Here is a 20,602-nt window from a genome sequence, read left to right as displayed (position 1 = left end):
TTACCACCTGCCCAAATATTTACTGAGCTTTTGCTATATTTTGTACACCTTTTATTTATCTTGAATCTATATTCTTTATTAGATTGTCAATACAAGCTCAAGAATTCGGTGTTACCATCCTTATTTCATGAATGAGAGAATTGAAGCTTCGAATGTCACAAACATTCTGTAAGGTAGCAGGAGTTAGGATGAGAACCTCTCAGACTATGATTTTACTACTACCTTGGGCTGCTTTTTAAAAAAAAACTGAATGTTCCAGAAATCATGTATTTGCACAAATAGGGGGAGATAGGTTTAAGAAAAGTTAAATTTTGCTTGTGTCAGCCAAGTGACTTTCCATACCTGACAAATGGAGGGTCAGGCCAGGCCTAGGCCAGCATGTTTTCTGGTGACCATGGAATGTTATCAATTGCTCATTGGGTCCCTGATAAGAACTTAAATGTGCAACCATTGTCCCCTATTTACTAGATGCACTTAGGCTCCATGGGCACACTTCTCTGGCCTTATCTCTCCATCCTGATGCTAAAATAGAAAGAAGGGGGCAGATCGGATGGGGAATCAGAATCTTTGGGCTCTGAGATAGCTCTTGCAGGACCTTGCTATGTTCAGATGAGAGGGGGTCGTCCATGACAGTGGGTGATGGGGCATGCCCACAAGTTCTGCTATTGTGGAAAAGAGAAAAACCCACTTCTGCCCTCAAATACACATGATTCCATGCAGTTGAAACAGCTTGTGCCCAAAGTGGAAAAATCCCACGTCTAACTTTGTGGAAGAGAAGGGATGACTCTGCTTCTAAGCTAAACTTTTGTGATTCAGTTTTGTTCAAGAAGAGTGTCAGGGGACCTTGTCTCTTGTTGGGAGGGTTTAATTTCTTTTCTTTCTCTCTCTCTCTTCCTTCCTTCCTTCACTAATTCTTTTCTCGCTTTCTTTCTTTCTCTCTCTCTTTCTTTCTTTCTCTCTCTCTTTCTCCCTCCTTCCCTCCCTCCCTCCCTCCCTCTCTTCCTCCTTCCTTCCTTCCTTCCTTCCTTCCTTCCTCCTTCCTCTCTCTCTCTTTCTTTCTCTCTCTCTCTTTTTCTCTCTCTCTCTTTTCTCTCTCCCTCCCTCCCTCCTCCCTCCCTCCCCCCCTCTCCCTCCCTCCCTCCTCCTCCCTCCCTCCCTCCCTCCCTCCCCCTTTCCCCCCCCCCTTTCTCTCTCTTCCTTCCTTCCTTCCTTCCTTCCTTCCTTCCTTCCTTCCTTCCTTCCTTCCTTTCCTTCTTCTTTCTTTCTTTCTTTCTTTCTTTCTTTCTTTCTTCTTTCTTTCTTTCTTTTTTTCTTTCTTTCTTTCTTTCTTTCTTTCTTTCTTTCTTTCTTTCTTTCTTTCTTTCCAGGCAAATGCTGTACCACTAAGCTACACCTCCACTCCTGATTTTAAATTTGATAGTCTTATGTGAATGATTTGAGTCTGGAATATCCCATGAGAAAAAAAGAAAGTCTTCTTAGCTTTTTGGGCTATGGACTCTTTGAAGAATTTGTTGAAAAGTTAAGCGAATTTGAGAAAAATGTACACATTCATAAAGAATATACTCATGATTTTGGATGAACTATCGGGAATTCATGACCTTAAAACTCTCGCTCAAGATAAAAACACTCATCCAAAGGGCATCCACTATTCTGATGAATGACTGGAATTCCAAATCTTGGTCACAGAATTAATGTTTCTTATTTTCAAAGGAGTTACAGAAAACTATCACCACAGAATTGAGCCACTTTTCACACTACTACACTAGATGGCGCCAGACTCTCGTTCTTCTACTTAAAGTGTCCGCCTGCCCGTTTTCATTTTTTATAATTATTGGCATCTCAAAGTGGCGGAATAGTTTTTATAAAGAGAATGACAGGCCATACATTTCATACGGAAGTTTGACCCTGCCAGTAAACAATATTCAATCAGTTGACAAAACTTAAAAAATATATTGCCTATGACAGATTAAAATATATTCCCTAAAAAAAGGTGTTTATGCTTTTCCTCGTAAATGCATCCACATCCATACCTTGGATTTTTATTTAAAGCAACTTAAGGCAGACAAATCATGACATTAGCATGAAGGTAAAATAAAATGGACTATACCCTTTGCCCTTTGGAAAAACCATTTTATAGTTTTTATGTGTATATATGTTGTGCTTTTGGTGTTTTTACTAACCCTATTGTATTCTATGCTTATATGGGAATAGTTAAAAAGCAAAATTTCAATTTAATATTAGCTTTCTTATTTTAAACAGAGCAATGATTATTTTGGTCTGAAAACGATGTATTGGTAATATCTGAAATATGGAAGGGGGACTGTTTATCTAAGGCTGTGGCCTGCCATTGGGGTGGTCATAAAGGTCTGTCTTACTTGGAGTCCCCTGGTTCCTCAGGAACTGCCTCTGACTCTTCCTCTGGCTTCTGCTGGCCCGGTAACCAGACTCCCTGCAACTGCACTCTTTGTCCTTGTCGTGGAAGCCACGAGAGTAGAGGTTCCGTGTGCTCTGCCGGACAGTGAGCAGGTCACTAGGCCCTTTACACTTGTGAATTCGAAGCTTGCCAGATGTGTCCTCAATACACTGCCACTTCTGCAAAAGCCAACAGGAAAGCAGTTGACGATTTGGATCCAGGTGTTATTTATTAAGGACTGGAGCCTTGGGGTCCCCACCCCCGTTTTTAAAGAAGCACTGTCAATACTGTTAGAATGAATGAAGAAAGCCAAGTTTTAAGTGACCATACAATAACTCCGCTCTCAGTTCTACTTCTTTTACTGTAGGGTGACGACGAAATCAATGGAAATCAGAACTACCCCAGTGCCACTGGAGCCAACAACTGATACATGAATCCTCAGAGTGCAGACTAAACAGTCTTGAATGAAACACGTGAAAGCCCTTCGTTCACTAAGACTCAGGCGCAGCTGTCAGGGCTGTTTTCGCCAGACCTCTCCTGCTCTGGAAAAACAAACCTGGCTGCTTTGTTCTCTGCCCCTGAATTTTTAACACCAGCCAGGGAAGAGTGGCGTATGAGGAAGACAGAGATGGGTTTAATCGGAGTCCATTCCAGGTGCTGGCAAACTTGTCAGGTTTCCTTTCATCTTTTCTTATCCTAGTATAAACTCTGGACACCCAGAAGCCTGTGGGATGCTCCTGGGAGAAACGGGCACAATGCGGGAGCTTGCCCTGGATTTCTAGTTTGAACCTTTCATCAAACCTGCTAAAGGTTCATTTCTGAATAAGCATGACACGCTTCAGGGCTCAGTATCCCAAACACTTCCTGAGTATCTATCTAAAAAATAGCCCTTTGCCCTGGGAAGCATTTCTTGGGCTCTTCTACATATAAAGACTCAAGCTGGGTGTGGTGGTGCATGCCTGTAATCCCAGCGGCTAAGGAACCTGAGGCAGGAGGATCTGGAGTTCCAAGCCAGCCTCAGTCACTTAGCAAGGTCCTAAGCAACTCAGGGAGACCCTGTCTCTAAATAAAATATAAAAAAAGGCCTGGGGATGTGGTTCAGTGGTTAAGCACCCCTGGTACCAAAAAAAAAAAAAAAAGGACTTTATAACTTCTTTTACTTGCACCCCACCCCTTCTTCCTTTTTCTCTCTCAGGTATTCACTTGGGACTTGGGAGTCAGGAAGAATGTAGGCCTCAACTGGAAGTTGACCAAAGTTGGTTAAAATATTGACAAACTGGAGCATTACTATATTTTTATCTTTTTTCCCTTTTCTATTTATGAGTATCAGCTATGTGTCACTATGTATTGATACTTTAAACACATTTCTAAACTGTGGCCAAGCAATATCTGCACAATTATGTGTTGTACCACTTACATATTTCCAAATCTGCTAAAATAGTACACTTTTTTAAACAATTTTTTTGCATGCACTATTTAAAATGATCTTCTATCTATCCCCTCATCATGTCAATACCACATGCCGAGTAAATCTTATTCTAATGCAAGGTTGAGTTTGGCCAAGGGTCCCAGAACGCTTTGTCAGCAGGTTAATGAAACTCACGTACACACAAGTATCACAATGAACTAGAGATGTGTAGTCATTGTTCATTTTCTGTTGAAGAAATGCAACTCAGAGCTGCTTTGGGCTTCTGCTGTACACTTTCCAAACCCCAATTAGATAAGACTCATTCTATGATTTTGTTTTAGCTCTTTATACTCTTGGTGTTATTGAATGTTTATTTCAAATCATATTAAGGTGCACTTTTATTTACGGCTTGCACAGAATGTCTTTTTTTTTTTTTTTTTCTTTTTTGTTACCAGGGATTGAACCCAGGGGCGCCTAACCACTGAGCCACATCTCCAGCTTGTTTTGAGGCATGGTCTTGCTAAGTTACCTAGGGCCTCACTAAGTTGCTGAGGCTGGCTTTGAACTTGAAATCCTCCTGTCTCAGCTTCCTGAGTCTCTGGGATTATAGGTGTGCGCCACCACACCTGGCCTTGGTTAGAATGTCTCGAATGTTCAGCATCTTCAACCAGAGAAGCAGGAACTCAAGAGTGAAAGCAACTATTAATCAAGCAACAAACAAGAATAGTTTAAGGACTTAGAGAAGACTTAACTAAAAATAATGTGAAGTTGACTTGATAAGGCCCAAGGGAGGTAGGTCAAATGTGGGGTTCTCAAACTTGGCTGGACCTTGGGATTTTCAGAAGCTCCCCAGGTGATTATTCTGTGCAGTTGGGGTTAAGAACCCCTGCTACACATTAGCCATTGGGGGTTGCAGCCAGATTCTATGGGGAAGAAAGGAGGGATATATTTCAGACCAAACAACTCAGATGCATGAATCTCTGAGGAGGATGTAGGTATCTATGGGTGTGGTGTGTGCAAAGAAAGGTGTGTCTAGAAATGTATTAATGTAATCGGGTCAGAAAATGACTCTGGTCAGATGGATAAATACAACCAGCACATGGATCCTTTAGGACATGTGCTCTACTTAAAGAGTAACCAGTTTCCTGCATTCTCTATCCACAGTTATTGACAGGTGACTTACACTTGATTGAAAACTGCATGTGACCTCTTGCCAGGTTCTGTTGTGTAATATGGAGACGCTGAATTTCCAGGCCTGGGGGAGTGACCCTCACAATTATGTCCAATTAGCTTCAGAAGGTGCTGTGAAATTCTCAAAAAGTATTCAGAGACTGAAAGACAACTACACTAAGAATTAACTAAATTCCGTATAGGATTCTTGCTGGTGAAAAGTGTTGCTAAAATAAGTACCTTTTCGTGCTCCAAAATATTGGGAATTAGTAGTGCTTGAATTTATGTACAGATCTCTATCTCTTAAATCCAAATGACTTGAGACTTCACCACCTACCCAGGTAATCTTTACCTCTAGCATTTACAAAGTAAGAGTTAGCCAGGTACAGTGGCCTCCACCTGTAATCCCAGTGACTACAGAGCCTGAAGCAGGAGAATCAAGAGTTCAAAGCCAGCTTTAGCAACTTAGTGAAGTCCTAAGGCAACTCAGTGAGACCCTGTCTCTAAATAAAATATAAAAATGGCTGGGGATGCAGCTCAGTGGTTAAGTGTTCCTGGGTTCAATCCCCAGTACCCCCACCCCCCCCCAAAATATTTTTGCTTTTTTTCCCTTTGGCCTAGAAAAGCTGATGGTATAAGTAGATTCCTATAGAACACAAAGACATAGGCAGAATTTTTAGCAATCTAAGCTATTTGGAATCCAACCTACATTTTCTCATTAGCCAAGTTCCTTCTTGATTTCCTGTGGGATAAAGATCAAGAGAAAGAGTGCTTTTTCTTTCTGAAGAGGAATTTAACCACACTAGTTGTCTGTCAGTGTCTCTGGTGCAGATGAGGTATCATACAAAATCAAATACACATACACATGTGTATTTGTGCACACATGCACACACATGTACACCCACATACACTATAGGTATACATAATTTTACACACATACTTGGGTAAAGCAAGAGTCATTGACAGGTATCAATTACTTTCTCTATCATGCACACTCTGAAAAAGTTACAGACCCTATTAGAAAAAGTAATTAGCTAGGGGCTTCAAAAATCTTAGTGGCAAGCAAACTAGGAATTTCAATGAAATATAATTACCACACATTTGCCACAGTCATTTTAGTGTTCCATATCATGACACTTTTTATGACTGTGCAATAAAACCTTGAAATAGCTGCCACTAAAATGGTGATTCTGCTTGGAGAGTTTATAGATGGAGGCAGAGAGAAGGAATTTTTTTAAAGAAATTACTTCGAAACCAATGCTGCAAGCCATTTAAACAGTCAAAACAAAGAGAAGAAACGATTTTGCCTTGCAGATGAAAGCCTGCGCTCAGGGAGGCACCTGTTAATGGAGGGGAGTCAGTCCCAGAAATGTGCTCTGCTCGACAAGGGCCTTTGCAGAAACTCAGCTGTCATGCTGACTTGCTTTTTATCTACTCTCTGGAAGTTTATCAGTAAATCAGTTAATTGCCAGATCTGATTGTCTCCATTTTTACTCTCACTCTGCATATTCCTTTCTGCTTTCTGGGACTCCATAATTTCAGTTCTCCTGCCTCTCCAATTTATCAGTTTGTACCAATAATTTAGTACACACTCATTCCACAAAAATTATGCACATCTAGTGTGGGCAAGGTGCTGGATAAAATTATTTAAATAATTTCTTCCATTGACATTTCATTTCCGTCTTTTCAACTACATCGAAACAGAATTACGGGCAAAGGACATGTCTCATAACTCTGAATACTTTCTGGAAGTTAGATCAGCACAGAATCCCTGTTAGGTAATTATGTATTAGTGTTACTGATTCATTATGTCTGCTTATATATAAATAAGGGGGAATGGTTATTTTGGTACAAGGGTACATGCATTGCTAGTTTGATGGAATCAAACCAAATGAGAAGTGTATCAAAATATATCAAACACCTATCAAATAGTTTGGTTCATCATCGTCTTTACCATCACTATCATCATCAACTCTAACTTGATGCCAGGAACTGATCTAGAGCACTTTATAGGAATTTATTCATTCGTTACTTACAACTACCTTAAGTCACATATTGGGATAGTGAATACTACTTATATCCTGTCTTGGTCTTGGGAAGGGTCTTTTATACCCATTTGGAGAGTCTTTCAAGCTAGAAAGCCTGAATTTGAATAGAACCCACTTTATCCCACAGCTCTGTGAACCTCTGCAAGGCAGCATGAGAAGCCCGGGCAGAGCCTTGATCATCAGAGACAGCACACAGGAAGAAGCAGCGCGTGGCAGGTGCTCAGGAGCACCGCTGCTATTATTGTTATCCATTCCCTCACACTGCTGTAGTTATTACTCAAACAATTACAGCTAATGTAAACTAGATGGGAGGGAGCCATTTTTATAGAGATAAGTATTGGTTGGGCATCTGAAGACCTCAAGTTGAACTGTCTGTTGTTGCTAACTCATGGCTTTGAGTCTGCAAACTGCAGACTCTTTCTGTTCTTCCAGATTCCACATCTGGCAAAACAATACTGGCTTCTCCTGGCCTCAAGGGGATGTCATGAGATTAAATTGTTGAGTGCTTTGGAGTTCTAAGGAGAACGCACTACAGGAATCTGAACCAGACCTTTATAAATGTTTACCTAATTTCTGAACAAATCAGTATTTCTTGATTGTAAACTGTATATAATAATTACTTAGAGGGGGAGGTTGTAGCTTTTTTTTTTTTTTTTTTTTTTAAGATGGATCTTGCTATGATTCTTAGGCTAGTATCAAACTCCTGGGCTCCTGCAATCCTCCTGCCTCAGTCACCCAAATGCTGAGACTATAGGTTCAGGCTGCTGTGCCCCACAAGGCTTTGTCACATATACATTTGAACACCTGTTACTCTTCTAGAGTGAATTTATTTTCCCATCTGAGCTTTAGCCTCTTCACGTATAAAATGGGCACAATATCTGTCTCATAGGTGAGGTGCTCAGCAGAATGTTAGATGATGGTACAACTCTGGTTACTTTTTCTCCTTCTTCCTGAAGTAACAAGTAGGTAATCTTTGTAATTTCTACAGTTTGAATTGCATATATTCCAGACTGGGTTAGACCTACTTCGGCCTGTTTTCGTGAATAAGAAACAAAAAATTTGACAAATGTAAACTGCAGTGTAAACGTAATTTTACACATGCATACGCATGTGCACACATGCACACACACATTGCTTCTCTGTTATTATGAATCATATTATAAGGATTTGGTCAAAATGTAGGTCAACTCATGTAATCTGAAATGTAACAATGATATTGTAGTTTTGTGATAATCTGATTATCCTATATACCAGTATCAACATCATAAAAAAATGGTTACCTGAATGTGGGCATACATTTAAACTTTTATCTCAGCCCTGGGGAGTATTAGAAAGACATAAATATTCCTGTCCAAACTGCTACTTAGCTCAAGCCACAGTTACATTTTCTCACCAATATGAAATAGTTGTTTGTAGCAAGGAAATTTCTCTCCTGTTTTTAGGTGAGTTGAGACCAGATGGAGTAGAGGGAGGGAAAGTAGAAAGGAGAAGCAGAAGAGAGAAAAATGTATCCTCATTTAGATTTTAACCTAGCCAATCATTTGTAAAACTCAGTGTTAGAATGTTTTAAGAAATTAGTACTTCAGATAAAATAAAGCTGGTGAACTAACCTGGGCCAACAATCAATAGCCTGCATTTATTAAGAGTTTGCTGCATGCCAGGCATTGTCCCAGGTGCTTGATTTAATGTGTAACTCATAATTCTTACAGCAGTGACAGTGGCAGATATCATTATGTCCATTTTATGGCTGAACAAAGTGAGGCAGAGTGAGGTTAAGTAACTCCCCCATGATCACATGCTAAGAAAGTGGTGGACCCAGGATGTACTCCCAAGGCATCTTGAGTGGTCAAAAGCAGAATGATTTGGGGCAGGAGGTGGGTCTTCAGATGGGCCTCAGTGAGGGGAGAGCTTTTGGGGAGGCAGAGGTAGCAATTTACATGCAGTTGAGAAACTGGGATACACACATGATGTTTAAGAGACAGGGAACCTGACCAGGGTGGTGGGAAAGAAGATAGAGTGTAAGTAGGGTGGGACCATAGTGTGTAGTTTATGAGTAAAGTGTCTGTTCTTACACTTTTTTGGAACAAATGCACAGAAGCAAAACATCTAAGCAGATGCACAACTCTTCAGAATGTCCTTCGGTGGAGGCTGAAGAATTAAGCGAGTGAGGCTAGAAGGCTGAGTGATCCACACTGCCGGAGTGCAGGTGGGAATTCAGTCAGAGGATGGCAGCAGGAGTTTAGTCCTGGGCGTGCCTCTGGAATGCTGGGGTGGGGGCATGTCTAGAGCTATGGGGTGCTTTTAACCAGGGTCCAGGGAGTTTCTGGAAACAGGCTGTCAATTTCTGGCAAATTAACAATTCTAGCCAGATCTTGCTAGTAAATGTCTTTTTAATTCATGCTCTGCAGGGGGGATGATAAAGGGCAGAGGGATATCGAGGGAAAAAATATATATAGAGAGATATGTTCGTTTGTTCGTTCGTTCATTCATTCATTCATTCATTCATTCATTCATTCATTCATTCAGAGGAACACAGATGATCCTGGAGCTAAACTGGTTTATACTCAACAAACTACTGAAGTACTTACAGAATTTTTAAACAAATCTCTGATTTGTCATCGATGCAATAGTAGAAAGGCAAACTAAATTGTCAAGATGCTGGAATTTAACAACTCAACAAAAGGACATTTGTTCTACTCTATAAAAAACAAACCAAGTTCCTTTTTTTCCTGTGAAATGGCAGAGAATACATAAAAAAAATGTCCTTCCCAATTGGTTGCCCAGGGAATTTCTCTTTTATGCAACTCTTATTTAAGGAGACAATGTGTATAGCTAGAAGAAGAAGAAAAGAAAAAGAAATCCACCTCCCAATAATGCTCATTTGAAATTTATGGCCCTTAACCTGGGCTGCTCAGAGAAATAATCCCCAGGACTCCAAAGAGAGCTGATATCTGTGTCCCTACCCTCAAAGTTCTGACATAATCTATCTGAGGTGGACTTGAACATCAGCAATTTTTTTTTTTTTTTATTCTGGGAATTAAATAATAGCAAATGCCATTTGCAGCTTTGCAAAGAAGATCTACCATCTTAACCTGTCTTGTATGTCTCTGGTTAGAAACTACTCAATTTGAGGTGAAAAGATATAAGTTAGCTTAAGTTTTCTGGACCAAAACTTCCTTATCAGGAAAATGATACCATTCAACTGAAGATTTCTAAGTCTCTTTCTAACTTTGATATTCTCTGATTCTAGGCCTGGGGTTTTCAACAACACTGTTAAACACACACATACATACACACAGAGATGCTCAGTCTTGCATTCAGACATTTAAAATCTGATTGGTTTTGGGTGGGGCATTGCATTACTAGTTTTCAAAAGCTCATTCAGGTGATACCCATGTGCAGCCAGAATTAAGCATCACTGATCCATTCTCTGGTAAACAGAAGTCTTTTAGGACAAAAATTGAGATTTGCACATGAACAAGTACATGTGTATGTGTGTGTACAGAAATGTGCTCAGGGTGTAATGCCTAGCTGAGAGAGTGGTGGGAATTCACACTTTGTCTTGGATTAATTCAGAAACATGGAAGTAGTGTAAACACATATGTCCATGTTGTCTTAATTAGTCCCTGCTGGTTGCTCTGTGCACATTGTCAAGAACTGATGCCAAGCGCTTGGGATTCCAGCCCATTTTAATTCCCTGTTGGCTTCATAAAAGTGAAAACAACAGGTAAGTAGGCCTGGAACAATAGCAATACCCAGCCTTCACATAGTGGAGGAAATAAATCTCAGCCTTACCTGACATTTTACATGTATGGTATCACTTAATCCTCACAAGAGTGAGATTAATTTTCTCCATTTTAGAGACAGAGACTCAGGAGGAATGAAAAGACTAGTTCAAGAAGACATTGCTAGAAAGTGGTGGCAACTGTTTTCCAACCCAAACCTTTTGACCTCCAGTTCCTCCTTCCTTTATTTTTTTATTTACTCTGTTTTATGCAGACACACCTCCTTGACTCCAGTTAGGTCACCAGGCACTGGGCTGGGATGGGAGGAGACCATATGCTCTCCTTGGAGATTAGGAATAAAAGGGGCTGACAGAGCTGATTTTTCTGCTACGCCCCATGGAGGGTCAAACCTAAGACTGTGCTGCCTTGGAATGCAGGCAATTACTTGCGGAAGAGGAAGAAAGCAAGGCACAGGCCACGTGTGATCCCAGCATCAAGACAGTGGATTCCAGGCAAATCGGTTCTAGCCTTAGTCGTCATCTTGATCCTAGACGACATGATCTCATTGTTCTGGACTCTTGTTTTTTGTTGTTTTGTTTTAAGTCAGTGATATGATCGCCAAAAAGATCTTTTCAGAAAGTAGTTAGAGCAAAAGGTCAGGAGATAAAATTCTGTAGAACTCAACCAGTTATCGGGTTTGATCTACAGATTTAATAAATGCTTTGAAGAGGCTCAAGATTTTTTAGGTTCTTAGATTCTTTTTCTAAACTATTATTATTTTATTTCTAGTTGCAGATGGACACGATACCTTTATTTCATTTATTTTTTTTATATGGTGCTGAGGATTGAACCCAGTGCCTCACATGTGCTAGGCCAATGCTCATCCACTGAGCCACAACCCCAGCCCAGTTCTCATTCTAAATAAGATGTAGGTACCACCAGGGGGCCAGAAATGTGCATCAGAGTCACTTGAAGACTTGTTAAAACACCACTGGGGACTCTGATTCAATGGTGTGGGGTGGCCAGGGAGCTTGCATTTCTGCGATGCTCCCCTGGGGTGCTGATCTTGCTGGTCTGGGGGCAGCACACTAGCAACTACAAGATTAGAGTAACCATTCGCTAGTGCCATGGCTACACTGAAGCTCGAGGCAACCTGATAATCTCAGTAGGTCTTTACTTCTGCCCAAATTGAAAAATCCGATAGAAAGAAATCACTTTAGGGGCAAAGCTTAAGTCTTTGTTCCATGAATTCAGGTACTTTTAAAAGAAAGAGATGGGTGATATATCCTATCCACCTGACAGAATCTAAGTTCAGACTAATTCACATAGAAATAAAACAGCATCAGAAATTTAATGGGAGTCAGAAGTAAAATAATTTCATGGGAGCAAAACAAGTTTAGAAAAATATGAAAAAGTAAAATTAAATTTTGGGAATATAGTTAGCATTTAGCACATGAGTGCTCAGGTACCATAATCCAGTTAATGCTGCATTTGCCCTTTAGGACATATATTAAAATTTCAATGCAAGCCATATGGAGAGATTTGCAAAATTGTATCCTGAAAGGTAGGTAGGCCGAATTCCTCATTCCCAAATGGTTACCGTACTCCCGCTTAGAGGACTCAAAGAGTAATAAGATCAACAATTTGCATGAGATATATTTAACACTGAACATTTCCAACTCCTGAATAAAAGTAAAGTAGTCTATTGAGGCTCACTCATAAGAATCATCTTAGAGCTACAAAACAATTCTGAGGCTTTATTTATAATAATACTTAGAGCTGCCATGAGAAAGATTTGAAGACTTCAAATTAAAATGTAATGAATAGGTCTAAGCTCCTCCATTAAACACTTGAAAATTAAGACTTACTAGAAGAACAAGAAGGCCTGATTTTATCCCTTCCTTCAACAGATCTCCCTCCCCACCCTCTTCCATTTCAAAGGGATCCTGTGTACAAAAAAGCATGAGGAAATACAGAGTTAGGATCAAGTTGTTTATTTTGATTATCTACTTAATATGCTGGATACCATATAATAAGACTATAATGAATGAGGGCATTTTGATAATAATCAGGCTGCCCATTTCATGTCTCTACTATCTTTGTTTTTTTGTGTGTGGTGCTGGGGATTTGAACCCAGGGCCTTGTGCTTGCGAGGAGCACTCTACCAACAAAGCTATATCCCCAGCCCCATGTCTCCACTATCTTGAACGAGCATTGGCAAATTGTGTGAGTATCTAGAGACCAGAGAAATTTTAAAAACTCATTTAGGATTTGAACTTCTCTTTATTTAATGTAGCTTACCTGGGAGGGCAACAAGTGACTTGAGTCTTTGAATCAGATAACTCCCCCTTGGATCTCTGCTTTGCCACTTATCTGCCCATTTTTGAGATGGGGATGAAACAGCCTACCTCACTCAAAAGAGATGAGGATTAAATTGAGTGAATACATATAAAATCCAGTGTATTGGGCCTTACATAAGATTAATGCTCGGTGCAAGTTCTTTTCACCTTCCTCTGATTTTATTGTAAGTTGCACTGATTTCAGCAGAAGTCCAATCTCTCAATGTGACAGTATTTTCTTTTAGCTTGTATAGTTTTCCTTTTAGTTAGTACAGATTTCAACCAAGAGTGTTTAAAATTGCTGAGTGTTTAAACTTGATTTAAAAGTGGTGGTAATTCATTGTGTGGTATATCTTTTATTCTTGTAATAGTTGGAGTTCTGGGTAGCCCTAGATGCTATCATAATATTTCTATTAATGAAGATTCATCACAATGAAATAATTGATGTCAGAAAGTTTGTGAGCAGAGGTAGAAACAATAAACATACAGAATATGGTTTTGTTTTTCCTTTCTTGACCTGGGTCATAGATTCTATCCTCTGCTCTGTGTGAATGATATCTGACTTTAGTTTAGGGAGGGAATGCCTTATCACATCTTTTAGAGTGCTTCACTGTCAGAGGCTCAGCATCTACCCATGTCTTGACTGAGTGGCCTTTTGACCACTGTTTGATGACTCATTAACAGGAGCCCCAGGAACATGGTGGAAGCAGTGTCTTTAGGCATAGAACTCTCTGAGAGCACCATATTTTTTAACTGGAGGGAGCTCAAGTGCTGACGAGGAGGCCCAGCGTGACCCAGTTAGTCCAGTCAATGGAGAGGTCACAGTGAACTTGCCCTCATGACCATAAGAAAACTTATATCTACACAAATGGACATTATTTTATATGTTGAAAATCTTTTGAATTAGAAATGGAGAGGCACATGAACGGTGATGAAGAAAAGTGGTGTCACTCACCTGTCCCGGCTGCTCACAGGCTGTCTGGTACCTGGCCTGCTGGCATAGTTCCTTGACTCGTTCATACTTGGGCAAGTGATTTGACTGTTGGATATTTTTGCTGGATTCTTCCTTCTTTCGTAGAAATTTGCTTTGACAGAAAGGGAAAAGCTTCTTATGTGAGAAGTGATCAGCATTACATTCCTGAGTTCTGCCCATTCTCTTTTTTCCCTGTCACATGACTCCACATGCCTCACAAAGCAACACATGAATGTTAAAGCTCTGTCCACAGGATTTCAACATTTTCTGAGACCTTTGTGGAAATTACATTCTGGGTTCTATGAAGATGAGTGGTTAGGGTAGAAAGAATAATCTCCCCCCCCAAAGCATTAATTTCAAAACATTGGGCATAAATGATTAGTTTTACATACTCAAGTTCTTGTTAATTAATAACAACATAAATACTTTTCTTTTCTCTCTCCCGATTTATGTACAAAGAGAAATGAGGCAATGAGCATAATCAGTCAATAGGGGAACCCCAAAGTGACAATGGAAATAGTTATAATGGCTTAAATTTATATGTTTATAACTATGACAGGAACATAAGGGAAAGAAGTAGAAGGTAGGGTACCAGGCATGTTTTGAAGGCTATAAGAGAAGGACTTGGAAAGGATGGTTGAGAAAATTGTCCGGTCTGGTTAGGAACCAAAGCTGAGAAACCCAACAGTGAATCAGTACTGATGCGAAGCTTTGGTCCCATCTCTTGGTAATTTATTCTTTATAATTGTGATGCAGTAATAATTACTCCCCCTGACCAGGAGAGAATAAGTAGCAAAACCATTCAATCTTGCAACTAGGCTTGCAAAATCCACATGCTTAGTAAACCAAAATAAGGAGGGAAAAAAAAAAAAAAAAAAAAAAAGAAAGAAAGAAAGAAAAAAACCATCAGGGAGAGCTGCCCACTAGGACTGGTTCCCAGAAGCACCCCAGGAACCAATAATTACCCTCTTTCCACTAGGAATGTATCACGCCAAATTTTGGCCTTCTTGTTTGTTCGAAACCTGAAAGCAAAATAATAATATTTACTGCTGGCATCTGGATGTTTTTCCAAATGGATCTGTGCTAACAGTTTATTTAAAGAAACACCTCTCACTTCCCGCAGACCATGACTGCATCTCCATCAATGTGCTATTCACAAACAGCAGAGAAAGGCCCAGCTTAGGGCCATCTGCACAGGCAAAGTGTATTTTACCTCCACTTTTCTCAGCTGTTGCCTGCCTCTGAGAGCCAGCCAGAGTTCTGGGTACTTAGTGCTGGCTGAGAGAAGGAATTCTGACGCACCTGTTACCTGGCTTTTCCAGGTCCAGAAGTTTGAGGACAGACTTGCCATCCACGTCGGGAGGCGTGTCGAGCCCAGCAATATCCAGGATAGTAGGGGCCAGGTCGATGTTAAGAACAATCTGTGGGACTCTGCAAAGACAAAGATGGTTATGGCTCAGACCCAAGGCCAGTGGATGGTGGCATTTAGGGCTGCTCTTTCCACAGCAGCGACTCACTGACCTTCAGCTCTTCTCGCCCTCACGTTTGGATTCCCAGGGATGGGTGGTGGGGTTCCTCCAGGGTGGTGAGTGGCCAGCAGCAATGGCACTGACCAAGATTAACGGACACTTGGCAGGGAAGGGGTTTGGGCTGGAGAGATGGCCCACACCCTTGTGCTCTGACCACAGTGCCAGATGAGATGTGGCCTGATTTTGTTTTTCGTGGGCTATGTACATTTTTATAAACTAGGGCTTTAAAAATCAATATTCTCAGAAAGGACACATGACTTTAGAGTTGAATCTAATCCATGCTACAAACATACAGCTTTCTAACTATAGATATGACAATTCCCAGGGTGTTGTTTATGATCATAAGAGACACAATAACATTCTTCAAAGAAATCCTTATTCCCATCACCCTGTCCTTGGTGTGCAGCGTGATGATCCGCACATAGGCATATGGGTGAGATTTAGAAAATCTGAGTTCCGTACCCCAATTCTGCCACTGCCAGAACCAGGGACAGGCATGTACCTGTGTGTCTAGCTTCTCCAAGGTGATATCAGGGTCCAGGCTAGATGGTAGGCTGTTTTGAAATATACTTCCACACTCTTCTTTTAACCTTCCCATAATTCTTTTATGCACATGATCTCATTTTATACAAAACATGGTATAAGGAACGAGAAACCCATTTTATCATGAGAAAATAGAGACAAAGAGATGTAGTGACTAGTGAAAGGTGACAGAAAGAGAATGCTAGCCACTCAAATATTTACTTTAAAAAGTAAATCTTGTGGAACCAACCTAGATGCCCTTCAACAGATGAATGGATAAAGAAACTGTGGTATATATACACAATGGAATATTATTCAGCCATAAAGAATAATAATAATGGATGGAATCAGAGAATATCATGCTAAGTGAAATAAGCCAAGTCCAAAAAACCAAAGGCCAAATGTTTTCCATGGTAAGTGGAGAATGATATATAATGGGGGTGTGGGTTGTGGGGAGTGAGAGAAGAATGGAGAAACCTTAGATTATGTAGAAGGATCCCACTCCTCAACCTCTTGAGCTATAGTGATTACAGGCATTACAGGCATGAGCCACCATATGCAGCAGAGATTTCGTGTTTGGGTACTGAGGATTGAACTCAGAGCTTTCCACATGCTAGGCAACATGTCACCATGGAACCATATCCCCAGCCCTCTTTTAATTTTAAAAAATTAAAAAACTAAGAGAATGGCATTGATTATTAAAAAAAAAAAAAAAATAGCAGTGTATCTCTCTCTGATTCAGAGAAGGTAAAGATGATATCTGTTCCCAAAAATTACATTCTGTGTACACAGGCCAAAAAGATATGGATTCTGGTCAATTTGAGAGAATTAGTCATTGATACAGTTATTTCTCCTTTCCCTTGAAATAGTACATGTTACTTAATTTAACATGTGGCAGGGGCGTAAGGTTTTCATCTTCTAAATTACCAAACTACATACACCTTTTTTTGTTTTGGATAAAAGGAAACCAGACACTGAGATCAGTAATCGAATTATCTCAGATGCATATGAGCGAAGGCAGCTGAATGTTGCAGACAGAGAAATACATACGTTGATCCTGGTTCTATGCTTGGACCACGAATAAAGAAAGGCACACGGATATCGAAGTCATAGGGCATGGATTTTCCCTTGACTAGTCCAAACTGCCCAATATGGTAGCCATGGTCAGCAGTGTAGATGACGTAAGTGTTGTCCAGTTCCCCCGTCTCGACAAGCATGTCATACAGCTGCAACACAGCACGGGTGTGTCAGAGCCCACTGTGAGTCACGAGATGACATGGCACAGGGTTGCCACAGTTTACCCCAACTCGTTTTCCCATTATTTTTACAGAACAAGAATAGTTTTTAATAATAGTGACAGATGTGAACATGACTCATGTTTTCTAACTGTTTATAATCCTGGAAGAGAAGGATCCAAACATACAGTTCGAATGTGACTTTTTTGAATGGGGTATGTTCTACTTACAGGTTTTGTCCATCTGGTTAGTAAAACAGCAGCAAGGACCACAATAAAATGTAACGAGGCACAAGAGAATCTCCACCACCAAATTTTATAGATTTTAGTTTGAAAATCTCTTGCTAAGGCAAATCTTAATTTCATTCCTTTTTTTAAAACTAATAACCAAGGGTTAAAAACAGGCTGCCTCTCGGCCTGATCCAGGTAGATCCAGTCTTAGGCATGTCTTATTTGATTTTAAAATTCAGAAAATTTCAACTGAAAATTTTTGTATTTTTGGCTTCTTTTTAAAAATCAGAAAACTTGGTGCACATTTCTACATGACAAAAATTAGTGGGAGCTGTGGGTTGCTACTTGCTCCCTTAGGGCACTTAATTCTAACCTTGCCACACTTCTCACCAATCCCTATTGCCTTGTTCTGGGCTTGTGACAGTCATTTACATTATTGACTTTATTTCTGAGGGAGTGGACTAATTTATGATGCTTTGATTTTTTCTCTCTTCTGTCACTGGCTCCTTAAGAACCAATCTAGAAAAACAGAACAGGGACAAGATAAAGGAGGCATGAATAAGTCACCAAACACTCTTTAATATGAGGCTGGTAAAGAAAATGAATGAACAGGATCAGTAACAATGGGTCTATACAAAGGAAGTGAGGCTTACCCTTTCCACAGAATCATCTACGGACATCAAAGTCTGCAGTCTTTTGCGCTGTAGAACATTTGTAAATTCCATGTGGATGGGCAGCATTGGTCCCGTGTACTGCATAATCCAGTGTTTATCCATATTTGGTGCATAGTTATAACTAGGAGTTCTGAAAACATCCAGAAAGAAACCTTATCATACATTTTTTACTTAGTCATTTATGGAAATATCTTAAGTTAAAGGTTGTGAAATAATCACATTTAGGAAAGACAATTTAGACATAGCTGGAGTGTTTTTCTCTCGAAGGTATCGCCTCTTTGGTTTATAAGAAGATCTGAAGTCCTCACAACCCCCCAAAACATCTACCCTCTGAAGGTATATAAATTAAAACAGATGAAACCAAGATTGGCAGTTGAACATGTTATTAGAGCAAGTTCGTTTGGGTTCATCAAATAAAATGTGTAAGAGACCCATCAACATGATTATGGTTATGTTACAAAGCTACAGATAAAACTCAGTAATACAGAAGGAAATGTTCTCAGGGTGATGTTAACTCATAAAAGTTTTATTGCTAATTAGGCTATTAAATATAGTCACAAATATGTGGAATGAAGATGAATCACTGCCTCAGCACATTTTTCTCTCGAATTTCTTAAGAGCATTTTATTGATTACTTATGTATCTCCATGAGTTTTTCTCATTCCTAATCCTGTATATTAAAACCATTAATTACATTTACTAGAATTATAGTCAAGACTATGTCTTCAATATATGTGTATACCATGAAAGCTATTCATTTCATAGACAAATCAGAATGGTACAGGGCATGATTTTTATTAACCACAGGGAAGTAGGTCCTAGTGGTCTAGGATAGGTTAGTTCAAATCTGTATTTAGTCTATCACAGAGATCCAAGTGGTGTCAAATGAATTCCACTGGGGACCCACAAAATATCTTACCTTCCCTTTGAAGTCCAACTCCCTCAACTATTAGATGCTACCACCTTGTGCTCCTGAAGTTCAAACTTGTGCTATAGCAATTCTTAAACTCAGAATTATTTTTTTACACTTGAATTCTCCGCTAGACTATAACCTGATGGAATCTTCTCTTTAAACATTATTGGGTACATAGGGGTTGGCAGTATTTACCATATGTTTGGGATTGTGCAAAGTATTTTATATGCCATTAACTCCTTTAATGATCTCAGATGTCCTGGGAAATAGGTTTATTATTTTCATTGAATAGATGAGAAGACCAAAACTTAGCAAAGTTAAATGACTTCTCCAGATTTACAATTCTTCAGGAGTGGAATCCAAACTGGATTCCAATGCTCACTTGCTTTAACAAAATGAACAAAAAAAGTCAAGTGAGGGGCGCTTCCAAACCAGGACTTCACAAACAGCTAGTCTCAATGGGTGAGCAGCAGTCTGTGTTGATGGAGAAATCTGATTAGCCCTCTTTGTTTTGGAGAGAATTCTATCAGTGAAAGATTGTGGATAAGGATGACTAAAGGGAACCCTGGGTCAATATTCATATTATAAAACTAGAGGAATAATCAGTCACTCTGCACCCAGTGACTTCAGGAGATGATAGAACACTGCTGGTTTGGAGCTGATGTGAATTTCCTCTGGGGAAAAACATGGAGATTCTGAGATGTATGGTTGTACACTGGCTCAACCTTGCACACACCAATCCACAGAAATGCACATTTTCTTCTGCTAGGGGATTTGCAGAACCTCCCTTTATATAGTAGAAAATGCTTGTATGGCACCATTAGCCTTCCTGTTACACAGTTATGATCAGTACGAACACTGGTTACCTGGGCAGAAGGGCAATAGCATAAGTACCAGTCAACCCCAGAGACACCGTCTCTTAAAGTATATAAAATATGCCTTAGAAGTGTAAGCCAACTTCCGTCGAAGGGGACAGTTTTAGAGTGGGTAAGAGGGTATGACTCCATGTGCTCATCTATAATTGGGTTTCACAGCCCTCTCTTAAAAAGCTGTTTTGATCTCAAATTCAAGGCTAGTCTGAACAACTTAGCAAGACTGTCTCAAAAATTCAAAATGATGATGATAGTAACAATAATAATAATAATAGTAACAACAAAGGGCTGGGGGTGGAGCTCAGCAGTAGAACATGCCTGGGTTCAACCCCTAATACCACCAAAGCAAAACAAAACAAAAAAATCTGCTGAAACAACTACACATATAATTAATTAAACAGGCCAAGATTGAGGTCCATGAGTTTTCTTCAAGAACCAATAAACAAATACATTTCATATAAGTATTTGGGATGAAAAAAAAATCCTATAGTATTAAAACTCTTCTGGTCCACAGTAAAATAAAATAAAATAAAAATAAATAAATAAATAAA

The 20,602-nt window shown here is 39.8% G+C and overlaps 1 protein-coding gene across 7 annotated transcripts in view; it reads right to left on the bottom strand.

Annotated features, from left to right (window-relative positions):
- SULF1 (sulfatase 1) overlaps positions 1-20,602 on the bottom strand; it is a 168,761-nt gene that overhangs the window by 22,358 nt on the left and 125,801 nt on the right. For all 7 annotated transcript variants that reach the window (XM_079110983.1, XM_079110985.1, XM_079110982.1 and 4 more), the window contains 6 exons: positions 18,246-18,396; positions 17,178-17,353; positions 15,379-15,507; positions 15,042-15,098; positions 14,059-14,188; positions 2,376-2,592 (listed from right to left, as the gene is read on the bottom strand). In XM_079110983.1, the coding sequence (XP_078967109.1) occupies positions 2,376-2,592; positions 14,059-14,188; positions 15,042-15,098; positions 15,379-15,507; positions 17,178-17,353; positions 18,246-18,396 (860 nt within the window). The remainder of the gene's footprint in view (positions 1-2,375; positions 2,593-14,058; positions 14,189-15,041; positions 15,099-15,378; positions 15,508-17,177; positions 17,354-18,245; positions 18,397-20,602) is intronic.

The sequence above is a fragment of the Sciurus vulgaris genome, assembly GCF_902686455.1.
Source record: "Sciurus vulgaris genome assembly, chromosome: 1".
Classification (NCBI taxonomy): domain Eukaryota; kingdom Metazoa; phylum Chordata; class Mammalia; order Rodentia; family Sciuridae; genus Sciurus; species Sciurus vulgaris.
The sequence above is the reverse complement of the archived record's forward strand: the minus strand, read 5'-3'. Positions and strand labels throughout refer to the sequence as shown.